The sequence below is a fragment of the Saccoglossus kowalevskii genome, chromosome 2 (genome assembly GCF_978046115.1).
Source record: "Saccoglossus kowalevskii chromosome 2, keSacKowa6.1, whole genome shotgun sequence".
NCBI lineage: Eukaryota > Metazoa > Hemichordata > Enteropneusta > Harrimaniidae > Saccoglossus > Saccoglossus kowalevskii.
In genome coordinates this window covers 17339753-17355096 of record NC_140642.1, presented here as the reverse complement: position 1 = coordinate 17355096, position 15344 = coordinate 17339753, and the positions used below count along the sequence as shown (strand labels likewise).

General features: G+C 35.9%; 1 protein-coding gene across 1 annotated transcript; it reads left to right on the top strand.

Moving 5' to 3' along the window:
* The first annotated feature begins 263 nt into the window (after positions 1–263).
* Positions 264–13939, top strand: LOC100372423 (acyl-coenzyme A thioesterase 1-like). The gene is made up of 10 exons (XM_085505005.1): positions 264–389; positions 1902–2069; positions 2434–2663; positions 5710–5967; positions 6713–6896; positions 8550–8685; positions 12197–12282; positions 12399–12486; positions 12713–12917; positions 13766–13939. The coding sequence occupies exons 2-10, from the start codon at positions 1996–1998 to the stop codon at positions 13879–13881; spliced, it is 1377 nt and encodes a 458-aa protein (XP_085361131.1). The 5' UTR covers positions 264–389; positions 1902–1995; the 3' UTR covers positions 13882–13939.
* The last annotated feature ends 1405 nt before the right edge of the window (positions 13940–15344 follow it).

The window sequence follows — 15344 nt, the reverse complement described above, 5'->3', positions numbered from 1 at the left end:
CTAACGCTTAGATGACAATTTCGGTTTCAAATACCCCGGCTTAGTGTTCTAGGTTCTTCGCGTAATTAGGTGTTCGTATGCAAGGGATTTTTCCACACAAAAACGACGAATTCGGCCGAATTTTGTTATCGGTTGGCTTAATATAACCCCAACGGACCATATTTTTTGTGAAAAATTGGTATTTTTGTCCTGATTTGTAGAAATCTGAAAAACGCGTTTCACAACTTGTCTCTTATTTAGTTTTATGCGTCATTCAAGATGGCGGCCCCCATATAGTAAATATCGTATTTATTTTAGTATCACGTGTGCGCCAGCTGACTGTGGATTGTGTGTACTTTGACACCATGCCCGAACGGAAGATGTGTACGGCCCTTGCATTGCGCTAAAATGTAAGTGCTGCATTCTTTCCATGAACTCTGATAAGTGCTACAAAAGACGAAAGGTTGTGAATAAGATAGTCATACATTCGTTGTGCATTTAATGTATTAACGTTCATTACGCGACAAACCACGAATGTGCATTCGAACCCTGACAAAATTAGATTGTATTAGATGTGTATTCTATTGTATGACTATATTATCGTTCTGTTCAACTGTTAAGCTAGGATTTATTACCGTTGGTGTTATTATCATTATATTGTCACGTGTTTTACCTTATGTGTAATGTCTTAAAGATCTTTATTGTAATTTGTATATACCATTTTTATATACCGAGGAAACGACCCCGATTGAAGGTCATGTATTTTGTGACGTCACCAATTCGTGTGTAGGTACGGCTTCTAGAAAACATTTGTGGAAAAGGGCAAGAGTTCTTACCTTTAGTAGTAGTACAATGTCTGTACGGCTTACTGGACTGGCTGGCAAAATAATCTACGTCATCGAAAGATGCGTGTACGTGTACAGTAGACAATTTCCATGACGCTGCATTTCATGCGTAGAGTCGACGTCACGATTTTTGCGTATCAATTTTTCCCAGCTTTTTACCCAAATAAGTGTCTTTGGTTGATTTCTGGCACCCAATATTGATTCTCGACTCAGTTCTAATTACGCGTTTAGGTGTTCCAAAATTGACCTCGCATGAAAATACTGCCGCTTACGGCAAGTCCCGGGATCATTGCATCCAGAAAATGACACGAAAATTAATATAGTTTTTAAAAAAAATTAACCCCTTTTCATTGTGGACCCCATTTTAGACCAAATCCCTGAAATGTGTGGATCCACAGCCCAAAAAGCGGCACATCCACGTAAGGTAAATTTTAGGGAGTAACCCCCCGGGGAAAACATAGGCAAGCAATCCCAATGATTTAGTTACCTCTTTGCAACTCCATAGATTTGAACCGGAATTTATCCACAACGATTGAACTAACATCGGAACTCTTACGCGACGAATGAAATAACATCGGAACTCTTGAAGTGAACTTTTCCAGAAAGAGCTAAATACTTGGAAGCACAAGCGCTCGGTAAGCTTTCTTGGATATTAAAAAGGTACTAAAGTAGGGTCGGTTTTACCTAGTCAGAATTTCGAAATTCTATTTCGTCCCGTTTCCCACTATTCAAGCATGATATCAGTAGAAACTATCGATCGACTTATATTATACTTTTTCGAACTATAACGGAGGAAATCCTGCGAAATAGACACTTCGAGCAAAATTTCCAATTTCCCTTGCGCGTCCATTTTGAAAACCCGGGCATGCGCAATTTCCAAGAATATTCCCAAGTCTTTATTTGTGTTTCAGTAAGCAGTACGCCCACACGTGTATGGGTACTGCATTATCATGGTTTTACCAAGGCCATTTAAACCTGTGGGTCTGTATTTTCTGTATTTAATACAATTTTACTGGTATATCCATGATTTAGTGATGTATATATAAATATTCATAAAAACATTCTTGCTATTTATAGAATCAAAACACAGCAACGTTACAAGCTTCTGTGTTCCTGAGAGGTCGTCACATTGGTCTTTCCGTAGTTATCACCTACCAAAGTATAATTCACTATGATCAGACAGTTAATTCATGATCGTCCAACGATGTCAGTCGTGCAGTCGGCATTGTATTACTGCTGTAGCCGGTAGGAAAATGTATTTGGCATGTATATATTATGTAACAATATATTTTCAAATAGCCCCCCCCCCCACTGTATCCCCAAGCTTCACGAATTCTAGTGTTTCACTAAATTTGAAATTCAATGCATTGCTATCGGGATTATATAAAATTCTTATGATTTTGTTTGATGACACAACCAGTAGGTGACATTTAAGACAAGTATAAATTCATTAAATTTAGATTAATTAATTCATTACATTTCATATACATATATAAATTGTTCCAAGGCTTTAAGAGATAAAACACATTTTTTAGATTGTGTACATACAGTATAACTATGGATTTAGTAGCCATAACTTAAATGTAAAAAAACGTGTATTTTTATCAAGGAAATTCAGAAAACAGATACCTACAATAAGTGTTAATCCGAAAATCGGCAGAGCAGATCAACCAGTATGCATCCAAGCTTCTAGACTTCCACCGTTGACACCATTCACGGTAAGATCTCGTGTCATGGATGAGAAAGGACGAACATTTGAGGCTCATGGACACTATACAGCATCGACCAATGGTAAAATTCATTTAAATAAACATCCATCCATAGGAGGAACATACACAGGTAAGTTACATTATTATACATCGAGCTTCAGAACTATTCAATACGAAATATAGATGCAAGCAGCAATGATTCACTTGCAGCTGGCATGCTCTAGAACCATATTTTTATGCATACAATTAATAAGGACATACTCATTTGTCATATATCTTCATTCAGAGTATTATCGAATGCATATTAACTTTGAATATGTATTTACCATATTGGAAACTTATGGCCTATTTATTAGTTATGTAATTATAATTGATTATACGCATGTAATATTTTGATAGTATATTGTTATTATGGTCATCCACGTCATTCAGGGAAAATCTGCTGAGCCCAATGCAGCTCAAAACATTCTCCTCTTTCAAATTAATGAGAAAAATTCAGGGGACAAGACCAACAAAACTGCCATATAATAGTATCACTACATTGAAAATGATCTTGAGGAGTGTGCTGTGAGGCAGATTTTATTATTTTGGTGAATCAATTTTGTTGACAGGCATTGACATTATATATATATTGAGTATCAGTTTATAAAACATCAGAGATGTAATTATTTGTTATCAAGTATAGATTTAATCGGGATATATTCTGCTTCAGTGTCATGTTTGTCAAGAACCACACAGTAGCTTATATTGGCATGATATTCATACATTTCGACAAGGATAGTATATTGAGGTGACTGAGATTGTCTGGCAGACTTTAGTTGAAACACTTTTACATCATCTTTGTTTACCAGATTAAAGACTGTGTCATGGTTCCATAATTTTTTAGCCTTGTCAACCTGTCCAATGTATGTAATGCCTGGTAGTAGTGCGTCATCAATGGACAATTCAATCAATGATAATGGTGCCATCAGATACGATTTAGTTGCCACTTCCAACTTCAACACAGCTCTCCCATTCACCTGTGGGATTTTGTATCATGCAACTTAGTCACCAGTGGCACATAAATGTTAGCAGGGGGATATATTAGACCCAAGCATCTTCCAGCCCAAACTGTTTCAGTAGCATATCATAGCACACGAGGAGCGTTTATGAAAGCTCTGTCTTTTCGTTATGCAACTAGACTGCAGAGTCTCAGCAAGATTCCAAAGGATGTTAAAAGAGTCTCACTAATAATTGATCCAAGTGATAATAAAGAGGATGGCATTATGAAAGGAGAGTTGTCACTGAGTGCATTCAGAGTAGTTTCTTCCCCTGTATGGGGGTTCTCAGTAGGCTCACTGTGAATGACTGATTAAATTGTCTGGAATTTAGCACATATGCCTTGGTCATTCTTCTGTTACCAAGGAACATATACGTCAAGTATATCTTTTAGTTAAGGGCACTTACTGTGAATGTTTTTCACCCATATTTTAGCATAGATGCCTTAATTTATTAGCCCTTTGGAGCTAACAACAATACCTGAATACCTTGTATGTCATTCAACTCATAGCCAACAGTCTGTGCTCTGAAACTATAATCACTTGTCATTTGAAAAAAAATGAATTTCTGCGCTTTCAATAGGGATGTCATTGAATTTCGATACAGGACCAATATATCATCGTACACAAACATTTAATTTATTCTGTACACATTGTATAAGCCATGATACAAGGTTACTGAGGCCAACAATAAGATCTACTATCACAATAGCAAAATAAAGTGGCAGAAGTACCTTAAACCTTGAAACTACAGTATTGACACAGGAGGCATTTCAGCAGTCATGGAGACTGACCAACTGACAATATGTTCTTGGAGGTGAATGATGAAGAGTGGAGCAATTACAATAAGCTTCATCTTATTCAATGAGTATATAGTCCACTGTGAGCTGATTGATGCCTGGTGTCTTGTCTCCCATCAGTGAGAAGATCATTTACAATATCACGAAACCATGATTTTAACTACCTTAAATAAGGAATCAAACTGGGGAAGTTCATCCAACATTTGTAAAAGATAAGCTGTTAATGAGGCTCAGCGTCCAGGTAGTCATCACTGCAGAGAAGTCAAAGGGCTCATCCCAAGCTAAAACATTTTGCATAAATATCAACATTCTAGAAGATTGAATCCTATTTTAATTAGTAAATAATAAAAGAGACTGCATTACTTTCTCATACAATTTTGATTCTGATGACAATATTGTTATATATAACATACTGGAAGCAAAACTGTATATACATAAGTCATGAGCTATTATTTATTAAGTTCAATAATTATCTTCATTTTATAAAAACAATTTGAACCACACTTGTAATATATACATATAATGCAGAATCGTAAAATTATTATATATAATTTGCTTATATTAATAAATACTCAAACGGCACCACATATATCAGCTGTTTTAGAAGACAGCCATTTTTATGCGAGTCTAACAACAAACCTTGATTCCTCATACATTGCCTTGCCCCTGCCTGTTTGAGTTGCTATTAGCTCAAAAGGTTTTCTATTATATGTGTTTACGAGATTGAGGTCAGGGTTAAATTTAAATTGGAGTTAGCCATCATGCACGAGCTCAAATTTTGAAGGTATAACTTTTCAGTGATGCATGCTTACCAGCAGGGTTTTAAACTTCACTTGGCAGAAAGTGACACCCTGGAGTGACATAAGCTGACCTCTACTTAATGACTCTCATTCAACTATCATCTGTTTTCATCCTATATCCGCTGGAGTGCCCCTATCTTGCCCCATCTATTAGCATATTGTTGTTCTTATTCTCATGATGCATTAAAATCAAACTTACCAGCGATGCGAGTGGATATGGGCCTACCCAAAGAGTATCATCATTGAGATCACTGTGACACAATATTTTATATTAGGTGGGAAGTCTCCAATGATAGAATAGCCTAATAAATCAATCAGGCACAATAATGGAATAACCCACCTAATAACGACTATAAGTCATGTTGAATCTAGGACTATTGATGCACATGATGAAAAGATCAGAAGATCTGTGTGAGAGAAAAGTTGAAATGAGGGGGTGTATGTTAATTTACCAAATATTTAGCATAGTATACTGGACTACATACTGAACTATAGCTTGAAATAATTTCTGATAAGCAGCTATATTTTATCGGTTGCAGGTATCGAACCAATGGGGTTATTTTGGAGTATGGTACAATCACCAGGACAGAAAAAAGGCATTAGATATGTCAAGTTGGATGTAACACAGCCCAGTAACGTAGAATTGTCTCTATACCCTGGATATCTTGGCATTAATGAATTGCAAGACTCAAAACCAATGACGACAACAAGAATCCTACGTGTCTTCATGGACGAACACATGGAAAGATTTGAAGTAAAAGTAGGCAGAGTTCGTGGAACGCTAATTAAACCGAAAGGTCAATTAACAAATAATGTATTAAACAAAAATATGATACATGTAGGTCTAATCGACAATGCATTCGATGGGGTTTGTATGTTATCAAGTTCCATGTTATTATCTAATTTTGACAATTAGTCCTCATTCTAAATCGATTAACATTTACCCATTTATCCATATAACAAATTTTAGTTTGTATCATTCCGTATCTTAATGTCAACTAATGCATAGTAAAGTTATTAAGTGGTAGTTCTGTCATCGTATATATTTTTTTTTAATTTACGCCAATTAATTAGCTTATTTTTAACTTTATGTTAATTATGTACTATGGAAAATAAGATATTTGTACTCTTGTTTGATAGTCCAAACTGTAGACCAAATCAAAGTATGTTTTATAACAGACAACAATGAATCACAATCCAATATAGCCATCTAACAAACAAAAAATTACACATCCTCGTTCCTCTTTCATTGAACCAGATAATAATTGTCATTTCATTCACATTAATTGACGTACGTATTTCCAATTGCCTTTACCCAATATCAGTTCACATTCCGAACATTTCGCAAAAGTGGGCGTAGTTTCTAAAATATGGCGTGATCATTTTTGTAACTCGGTGCTCGTAACTCGATATCCGTAACTCGAACAATTCAACATCTCAAGATAAACCATCATAAGAAACGAAAAACTCAGAATATCATTACTAAGCACTTTTCTAATCGATAAAAAACAAGTAGTTTTTTGTTTTTGTTTTAATCCCTAGGTAGTGGACCATTTCCGGGTATTATTGATATGTATGGTGCACTTGGGGGTCTTTTAGAAATGCGTGCTTCCTTGCTGGCTAACTATGGTTATGCTGTATTGGCACTTGGTTATTGTCGTTACAAGGATTTACCGGAAAACTTTTTGCGAATTGACCTTGACTATTTTGAGGCAAGTACATTTTTGTCTTTTTAATCATATACTAAATTATAGTTTGTAAAAAAAATCACGTAAGGGAAGAGGGAATTTTTCACACCAACTTTATTTCAGTTCACAGCCTCGTTTGGGTCAAATTGGGGTCTGTATAATTGTCATAATATACTTATATATTCAAGTCCTATCAATATATATACGTGTGTGATTAGTTTGAACAAAAACACTTTTCAAACATTTATATTGTACAGCATAATGAGACTGACTGAAACAAATTATCTCTCTCGGAAAAGCTAATTGTATTTCATATAACAAGGGTTTATATTACAGTGCGACGAGGGGATGATGGTGCATCAGCTTAGGAGGCACATTTGCCGACTTTAAATTTGAATCCTGTGTTTCATGTTATATGTTCGTATATATGCCTGAAGTTTCGACGAGTAGATAAAGAATATTCATTCAATGCTTGGGTATACTAACATTAACTAACTACTGAAAAGAACATGATTACAGAGAATTTCAAAATAATGAAAACTCAAAAGAACTTTTCGTAATCCAAACAATGGATAAGGTGGGCAATACAATCCACAGTCATTTCCAAAAAAGTCGCACAATCCTCAAAAGACATACTGAAAAAACTGCTGGTTGAAATAATGATCGAACCTTGGTTGCTGCGATCACTATTCGATCTGAAAGTGCTAGAAGTGCACAAGAATCATATGGAAAATTGTCGTGATATAGTTTGTTAAGTGGTCGACATGCTAGTATTAGAGACATTCATTTCAGTGGATTCCATGTTTTGGTCGATTCATTTATGTATGCATTTTCAAAAGAAAAGTTCATAATGTTCATTAGACTGTCGACGGTCCTCACTTCTTTTTAGTTTTCCTTGATATTAATTACGCATGCAAGCGAATGATTTTAATAATAGACAGAGCATGGCTCGGTTCACTTTCTGTTTAGAGGTCATCAAAATAAAGGTGTCATGATCATAGCCAATTTTGAAAGAAAGAATATAAAAATAAAAACATGTTCTGTTGTTCAATCACAATGTTTATAAACAACAGAGGTCAACTTTCTATTCCCTGTGTACTGTAAACAATGACGTGTAAACCGAATATTTGAATGTCTGGTTCCTTCGAGATGTTGCATGAGCTGTCAATCATTCTCTGTTCAATACCAGTGAAACACCACGTGATGTCGCGTGAGGGCGTTTACAAGCATTAACATGTATCCGCAGTTCTCCGGGCAAGAAGAGTATGGTGTACCATAACAATAGAGTTAGCATAGATAGTCGAATCAATACTCCATCAAACTTTAAATGAAATCCAAGTTTCTGTTTTGAAGGTGTCTGTTGAGAATGCTTACTGTGTTAGCTAAGTCCTATAACCTTATTTCTGTTTAAAACAGTGCGCCAACACTAATTTACTGTCATAGATTATCTATATCAAACATCCAACATAAAGCGACCACTTTATGAACATATACACAACCAAACTCTAGACCACTGCAAATGTGCCTCGCCACTTTAATCAGATGTGCTCCTCACTACACTATGCAAATTGCATCCACAAATATCACAAGAACGCTTTTATTAGACAGTTACCATGTCTAGATTATATTCCATGTCTGGGTTATATTCATTAGATTCCCCAATACCTACCAAATTATGAGTTACATTATAGTATCTATATCTTTTCAAAGGAATCCATTAATTGGTTCACTAGTCAGGAATGCGTCATGACTGGAGGCATAGGAACAATAGGTCTGTCAAAGGGAGCAGAGCTGGCAGTTACAATGGCAGTGTATTTTCCTGACAAGGTATGACTTATCAGCCAATTATACAATATATCAACAATTATAATAGTTCATTTTTAATAAACAGGCCAGTGGGTGCTAGAATTGTTGCTTTGTCAAGTGATATTTAAAAAGGTTGATGATATATATGTCATGACTTATATTTTATATTGTATTTCGGTGAGGCCGCTTTTTGCAGTAATCGCGACTTCCAATGGTGACCCCTGGATAATCCACACCTGCTGGTGAATTGTCATGATCAGGTTCATTCATATGTTAGGGAATTAGTGATTGGAACAACTGGCTGATATAATGGTCGACTATGGAAGTTGGTTAAGTCAATGAGGCATCAATAAGTATGAGAGTTATGTCTGGCATTGGGGAAAATTAATCTGACATTATGGCGTGTTGAATACTTTGCGTGATTGGCTATATGTGTGGAGGCCACCCCTTAGAGTCTGTAATTGGTTAACAGTTGGAATGTGAATAAAACCGATCTCAGTTAGTTGTGGCTAGCTCTCGCCGAGAGCAGTCTTAAAAGAGTCTTGAGGAGTGTTGAGACAGCCGTGGGAGAGTAACAACGTGGCTGAGACCAAATGTGACACGATTCGATTCTCTGTGTGTCTTTGTTCGATAGAAAGGTGGAGAATTCCCCAAACTTGGTACCTCTGACCTGAATATCACTACGTTTAATCTTTCAAACGTGGTGGAGAATCCGGGCAGGTGTTTAACACACCTCGATATCCTGTGCAGAACTGTATAATGACAAAGAAACACCCGAAAGTGTGTTTTCATGCGAACGGCAGAGACAACACTGTGCTCGACTAACGCCTTTACCCGGATGACACCGATACACAACGTTGAAGAGATGAAGACTTCAAAACCCTTTAGGAAAGACGAGTATCGAATAGGACTGAATAATCAAGGTTAATTAACCGACATTAAAGACAAGATGAGAAATAACGATCCGGACTACTAACGCAACGAAAGGAGAAGATGCTATAGAGACTTTGAATTAGAACTTTAGCTATTTGTGTACCACCTGATGGACACTGTAATGAATACTGAAACTTAAGACGTTGAACTCTTTTTCAGAATCCCGTTTCTTTTGCTTCATAATGTAATGTATTTCTTTCTTTCTATTGCCGATTTTTGAACATTTTTTGTGATATTGAATTGTATGTATGTGACATGCGAGGTCCTTTATAACGATTTAAGCGCGTTTCAGGGAACAAGTATTTGCAACACAGTGTTATGAGTTTTGTGAAGTTTTATGGTGTTTTAATGAGATTATGAGTACGGAATATGATGGGAAGAATAATGCCCCACATGAGTTTTTCAGAGTTTTTAAGAATTGTCATGTACAGAGTTACAGACGTTTTAAGAGTTATCGATGTTCAGAATAATCGATTTGTCTGTGTTGCTTTTGGATTACTTCTGACGCTTTGTGAGTTGATTTGAGTTGAGAGCACTTCGTAATGTTTTTGATGTCTTTTTGAAATGAGTGTGGTGCGCCCACATACATATTGTTTGATGATCGCAAGCTTTTGTTCATGATTGACAGTATTGTATGTAACTCAGTAGTGTTTTGTGATTTTAGACTTTTCTATCTTGATTGTCAGAGGAGAAACGTGTTGTGATAGCGACTTCTTTTTAGCATTACAATCCGACGCCTTTTTTAGATTCAACGACTTGTGTGTTCAGTTTGAAGATTATAAGCATATATGACAGGAGTTTGATTAATAGATTGTTTATTTATTGATTAGTAGTGACCGGTTGCCATGCTTTAAACGAGAGACGCATTCCTGGTAATCACATGATCATGCTGTCGACTGCAGCGATTGGCTGGTCGCATGGTTACTCTGTCACGCCTTAGTTTATTGACCTTTTGATATAGAGTTTGTAACCTTAGTAATGGGCGACAGTGCAGCGAAGGCTTATGTCGGCGGACTGTTTTGAGGAAACGAGACGGTTTGAGCCTTTCCCTGGAAGAGTAGGATCTTTAGATTTATAACCCTTGATTTTTGTGACTTTCCAACCATAGTACTAAATCCTTGTTTTTACTCTTTTGATTTATACCTTTTTATATCAGTAATGTATTTAACCCGTATGACGATGAGTAGATGACGGTGCCTTATTTTTGAGGCATAATTCCTAGTTTGAGAGGAGGGGTGTGTCATGATTTATATTTTCATGTATTTCGGTGAGGCCGCTTTTTGCAGTAATTGCGACTTCCAATGGTGACCCCTGGATAATCCACACCTGCTGGTGACTTGTCATGATCAGGTTCATTCATATATATATATATGAAGTAAAATTGATTGACTCTCGCATAGAAGTTTGAAATTAAAAATGTTATCCATCAGAAACACGAAACATAGTGCGGTGAGCGGAGTAGGGCAATATTTTTTTATTATTGTTGACACCACCCAGTTTGCCTTTCACTGTGATAATTTCCATACAAACAAATGCTTCAGCCAATGTCGGACTTGACTACGTGCTAAGGGCACTTGAAAATGAGTGTTGTGACATGAGGCCAATCATAAGCAAAGTAAATTGCATATACAAATACACACGGACAGAACACATTTTCTTGGAGCACAAAATGTGGCAATTGCCCCACTCCATCTTAAATATGCCACACATACCACGTACAGCCTGACAAGATGGGTAGTCAAGAAAAGATTGACTGTAGCATTCAAAAGGAATGATTTTTTGGGGATCTTTACTTGCTCCAAGTAATCCGCAGTAATTTGAAACATTTTCAGGGTATGCATTATAAGTATTGCGTACCTGTCAAATTAGTGGCTCATGCCAATCAGAGGATTCTAAATAAAGATGACTTCCTACACATAATAGAGGGCGATCATCATTTACATTACATTCATTCATCATTATTTACATTATTTAAAATATTATAATATTAAAACAACTAATGTAGTAGAAGAGTGCTAGATGTATTTGTTGCTCGTACCTAATTGTATTGAGAGTTTAAATTTAACAGTAACTTGAACACTTGGTCCAAATATTGTACAATGATGCACTAATGAGCTACGAACTGAACAGAATGACCAGGTCTCTCAAGGCTGTTAGAACGATCAGTTTTAAGTACGCACACTAGATGTAATTTATTGCTGAATGATCTGAACTGTATGCATATTTTGGATTTTCAGGTTAATTGAGAAACAAGAAACAATTATGTACAATACATTAATTAATTAATTAATTAATATTCTCAAATCCGCAAATCAATAAAACTCCACCTTAATGTGAAATTGCTTTGCCTATTTTAAATCGTGCATTTGTTTCAATTAAGTGTCTTTTCGTTAACTGAATGCATGTACTTCGAATGAGTTGTTAATATGAGTATGTTTTGAGCTTCAAAAATAATTATATCTTCATCAATTAGCTCTATAACTGCAAGCTTGTGGATATTTATATGTGAATATATCCGCGATAACCTTGCCATTCCCTTCTGCATGTTTGTGTGAAAAATATACAATGCATTAATATCTTTTTGAAATCCAATTTCAAGGTAAAGGCAGTGGTAAGTATAAATGGGGCACATATGCATACAGGCAGTGCAATGAAATTTAGAGGTCAAACACTGCCATATACTGGGTATGTATTTGTTGATTGTTATTGTCGTGATATTGTCGTGGTAGTCCCCTCCTTCAAGAAAACCGCTGAAATTCACAAATAGCGTTCTGCTTTGCTGTTTGATTATTTTATAACAGATATGACAACAGTAAACTCGTCATCATCGATGGCAATGCATGTTCTTTGGAGCTCTTGGATGATCCTGTCGATGAAGCTGTTTTTGATGTAAGAATATTTGTAATAAATTTAATATTTAAATCAAAACGACTAATTATGTTACCAAGTTAATGGATTCATCTTATTACAGAAAATATGTTGATCACATGTTTCCCTCCTACTGATTCGGCATCGTATAACGAATACTGGTTCAGGCAAGATCACAAGTAACGGTATTTATAACATTACCTGCCTGCTCTGTCCCAACGTCTCCTCATTGTTCACTACTTTTCAGTTCAGCAGAGTGAAAGCAGAGATGTTGTATATAGCTGTTGGAGATGACCTGCTTTGTAAAACTCCATTTTATGCAGAAGAAGCAATCAAAAGAATTAGATCACTTAACAAGTCCAATTATCGCTACTTATACTATCCAGGAGCTGGCCATCTTGTTCAACCACCGAATACGCCATTGAGTGATTTGGCTCCCCATTGGTTTGAAAGTGAGTATCATCTTATTACCATATACGTCATATCAGATTAGATTAGGTTGGCCATGATGTCTGATTCGAGCCTTGTGCACAGGGGTTCAACTGGCTGTTCCATTTGGTGTCACACGTTTGTGTTACGCAAGCCTGTGGGAGAAACCATATCTCTTCAGTGTCAATAAAAATCGTAATATCTGAAAATAACAAATTTAATGACACAAAATATATCAGAAATGATTAATAAAATACCATCACGAATACATAGCTAGGGTTCAACAAGAACGAAACAGTAACGTTTTGTAGTAGTGTTCTTGATGTTTAAGAGAGTAGCAAAATGTTAAATACCGCAGAGCATCATGGTTATTTTTAGGTAACTGCATATAACTATAAAAGAATGAGTGGCTCAGCACTTTAAAATCTCATTCCATCTTTCAACTTAAACTTTTTCAATTTATAAGATAATGCAAATTACATACCTTCATTCACAATGTTATTAGATATTTCAATGCAATATTTTGATTATTTTCGAAGACCGAATTTTAGGTTTTTGCAGCTGTTAAAGGATGTATATTTTTACGTTTGAGCTTAATGCCATACCGTATTAATGTTTTGTAATAGTAATTTAAGCATAATTGAATATTTGTATGTTGCTAAATCTTATTTATATGTGTTCATTTCATCTTATTTATATGTGTTCATTTCTTGGTTATGTCTGATGTTGCCAGATAGATTGATACTTTCTATGCACATGGTTTGATTAATAAATTACTATCGATGTATAAATGATTTCACCAATACCATAATATTCAGAAAACTACAATAAAGTTATTTTCTTCTTTTTTTTTCTTTTTTCATATCACAAGATATAAACGTAATGTGTGGCGGGAGACCCAAGCCACATGCAAGAGCACAAGAAGACAGCTGGAAACATATTCTTCAGTTTTTCCAAAGTAATTTAAAATCATCAAGCAAATTATGAGATAACACTAAATTGAATTGTGTCTGCACGTGTGAATAAAATCTATACGTACATTAAACAGGTAGTATGCTGTCAGTAATGTGATACTTCCTGGAGGAACTGTTGTACCGTGAAATGTATATAATAACTCACTGCAAATGTAAAACGTTTGTATATTTAAAATGTAATTTATTCTGCAGATATCGGTAAAATGTAGGCAAGGCTTTGGCGAAATTTGAAGAAGCAACTAATATTCTTAACGGCCAAAAAGTAGCTTTTGCCTTAATTAATCCACATCATCATCACCGTTATCGTCTGATCGTGTTTATGATAGTAAGTGCAAAGTCATGTTTAAGCGATCGGAAATGAACATCATTTGTTGTACATGTATATACTATCTTTTTGTTACGCCTTACCAACGCTCTTGAAGCCTAGAGCATAGAAGCTAGGTTTTGATAAGCATTCTAGCATTACATTGATGTTAAACCATGGGCAAGGTAAGGAATAACTTTTCGGCAAATTGTCTTTCGTTATTAGCGAATCCGATCTCATTTGTTGCATACCAAAACACCGCTCATTGAACACAGTTTGACCGCCATTTTAGGAGTTTGATTTTAAAAAAAGGAATTACAAATTTGTCACAGCTGGACCAGTCTACGGCAAAAAGTACAGCTGGAGAAGGAGCATGGGCAAGATGAAATACAAACGGCGATGTCCACAAATTCTACATGCACATATGACCTTTGACCGGGGATCGATATATTGTTAAATCATTTGGATTAACCATATTTTAAAACGTTTATTACAAAAATATATTTTGTAGTTGGCAAACGAGTCATATTTTGGCCTCCTAGAAGGTTGTCAATCGGTGAAGTCATTGTCTCAAATTGTGTGCAAGGACCAATAAAACTGCCGATAAAGTGCGCCATAATAGGGATATGATATCGCAAATGGTTTTTACGTGTGATAAAACGTATTAAACGCTGTCAAAGTGTTTATTATTGCTAAAAATATTATTAATATTAGAGATTGCGCATTTTGCGAGATAAAACTCTCGCAAGGAACAAGTGAGTGTTTTGCAGCTTTAGTTTATCACTACCCCAGACCATTCGTCCCGGTGTTATCGCTATCGCCACACGAGACTCCAGCTTGTCTCCTATACAATTTGACTGCGCACATCCAGAAAGTAGATGTAGCTGTGATTGGCGGAATACTAATGAGTTGAGTGTCAATCAAACGCCCACGCTATCTTTAGTAAACAAAGTCACGTGACACGCGCCATTTTAGTTTTGGCAGGCGATTTCAAGGCAGCACGCTTAACCCTTTCGTTCACAGGTTGGGAGATATTAGAATGACTGACAATTTCACGCCACTGTTTTACATTATTGGCGGATTTTTCTGCGCTATCAATCTTTCTCTTACAAACTAGACATAGATGAGACGACAGAGTCGCTCCTTTCACAACGTCGCACTGGATCAAATTG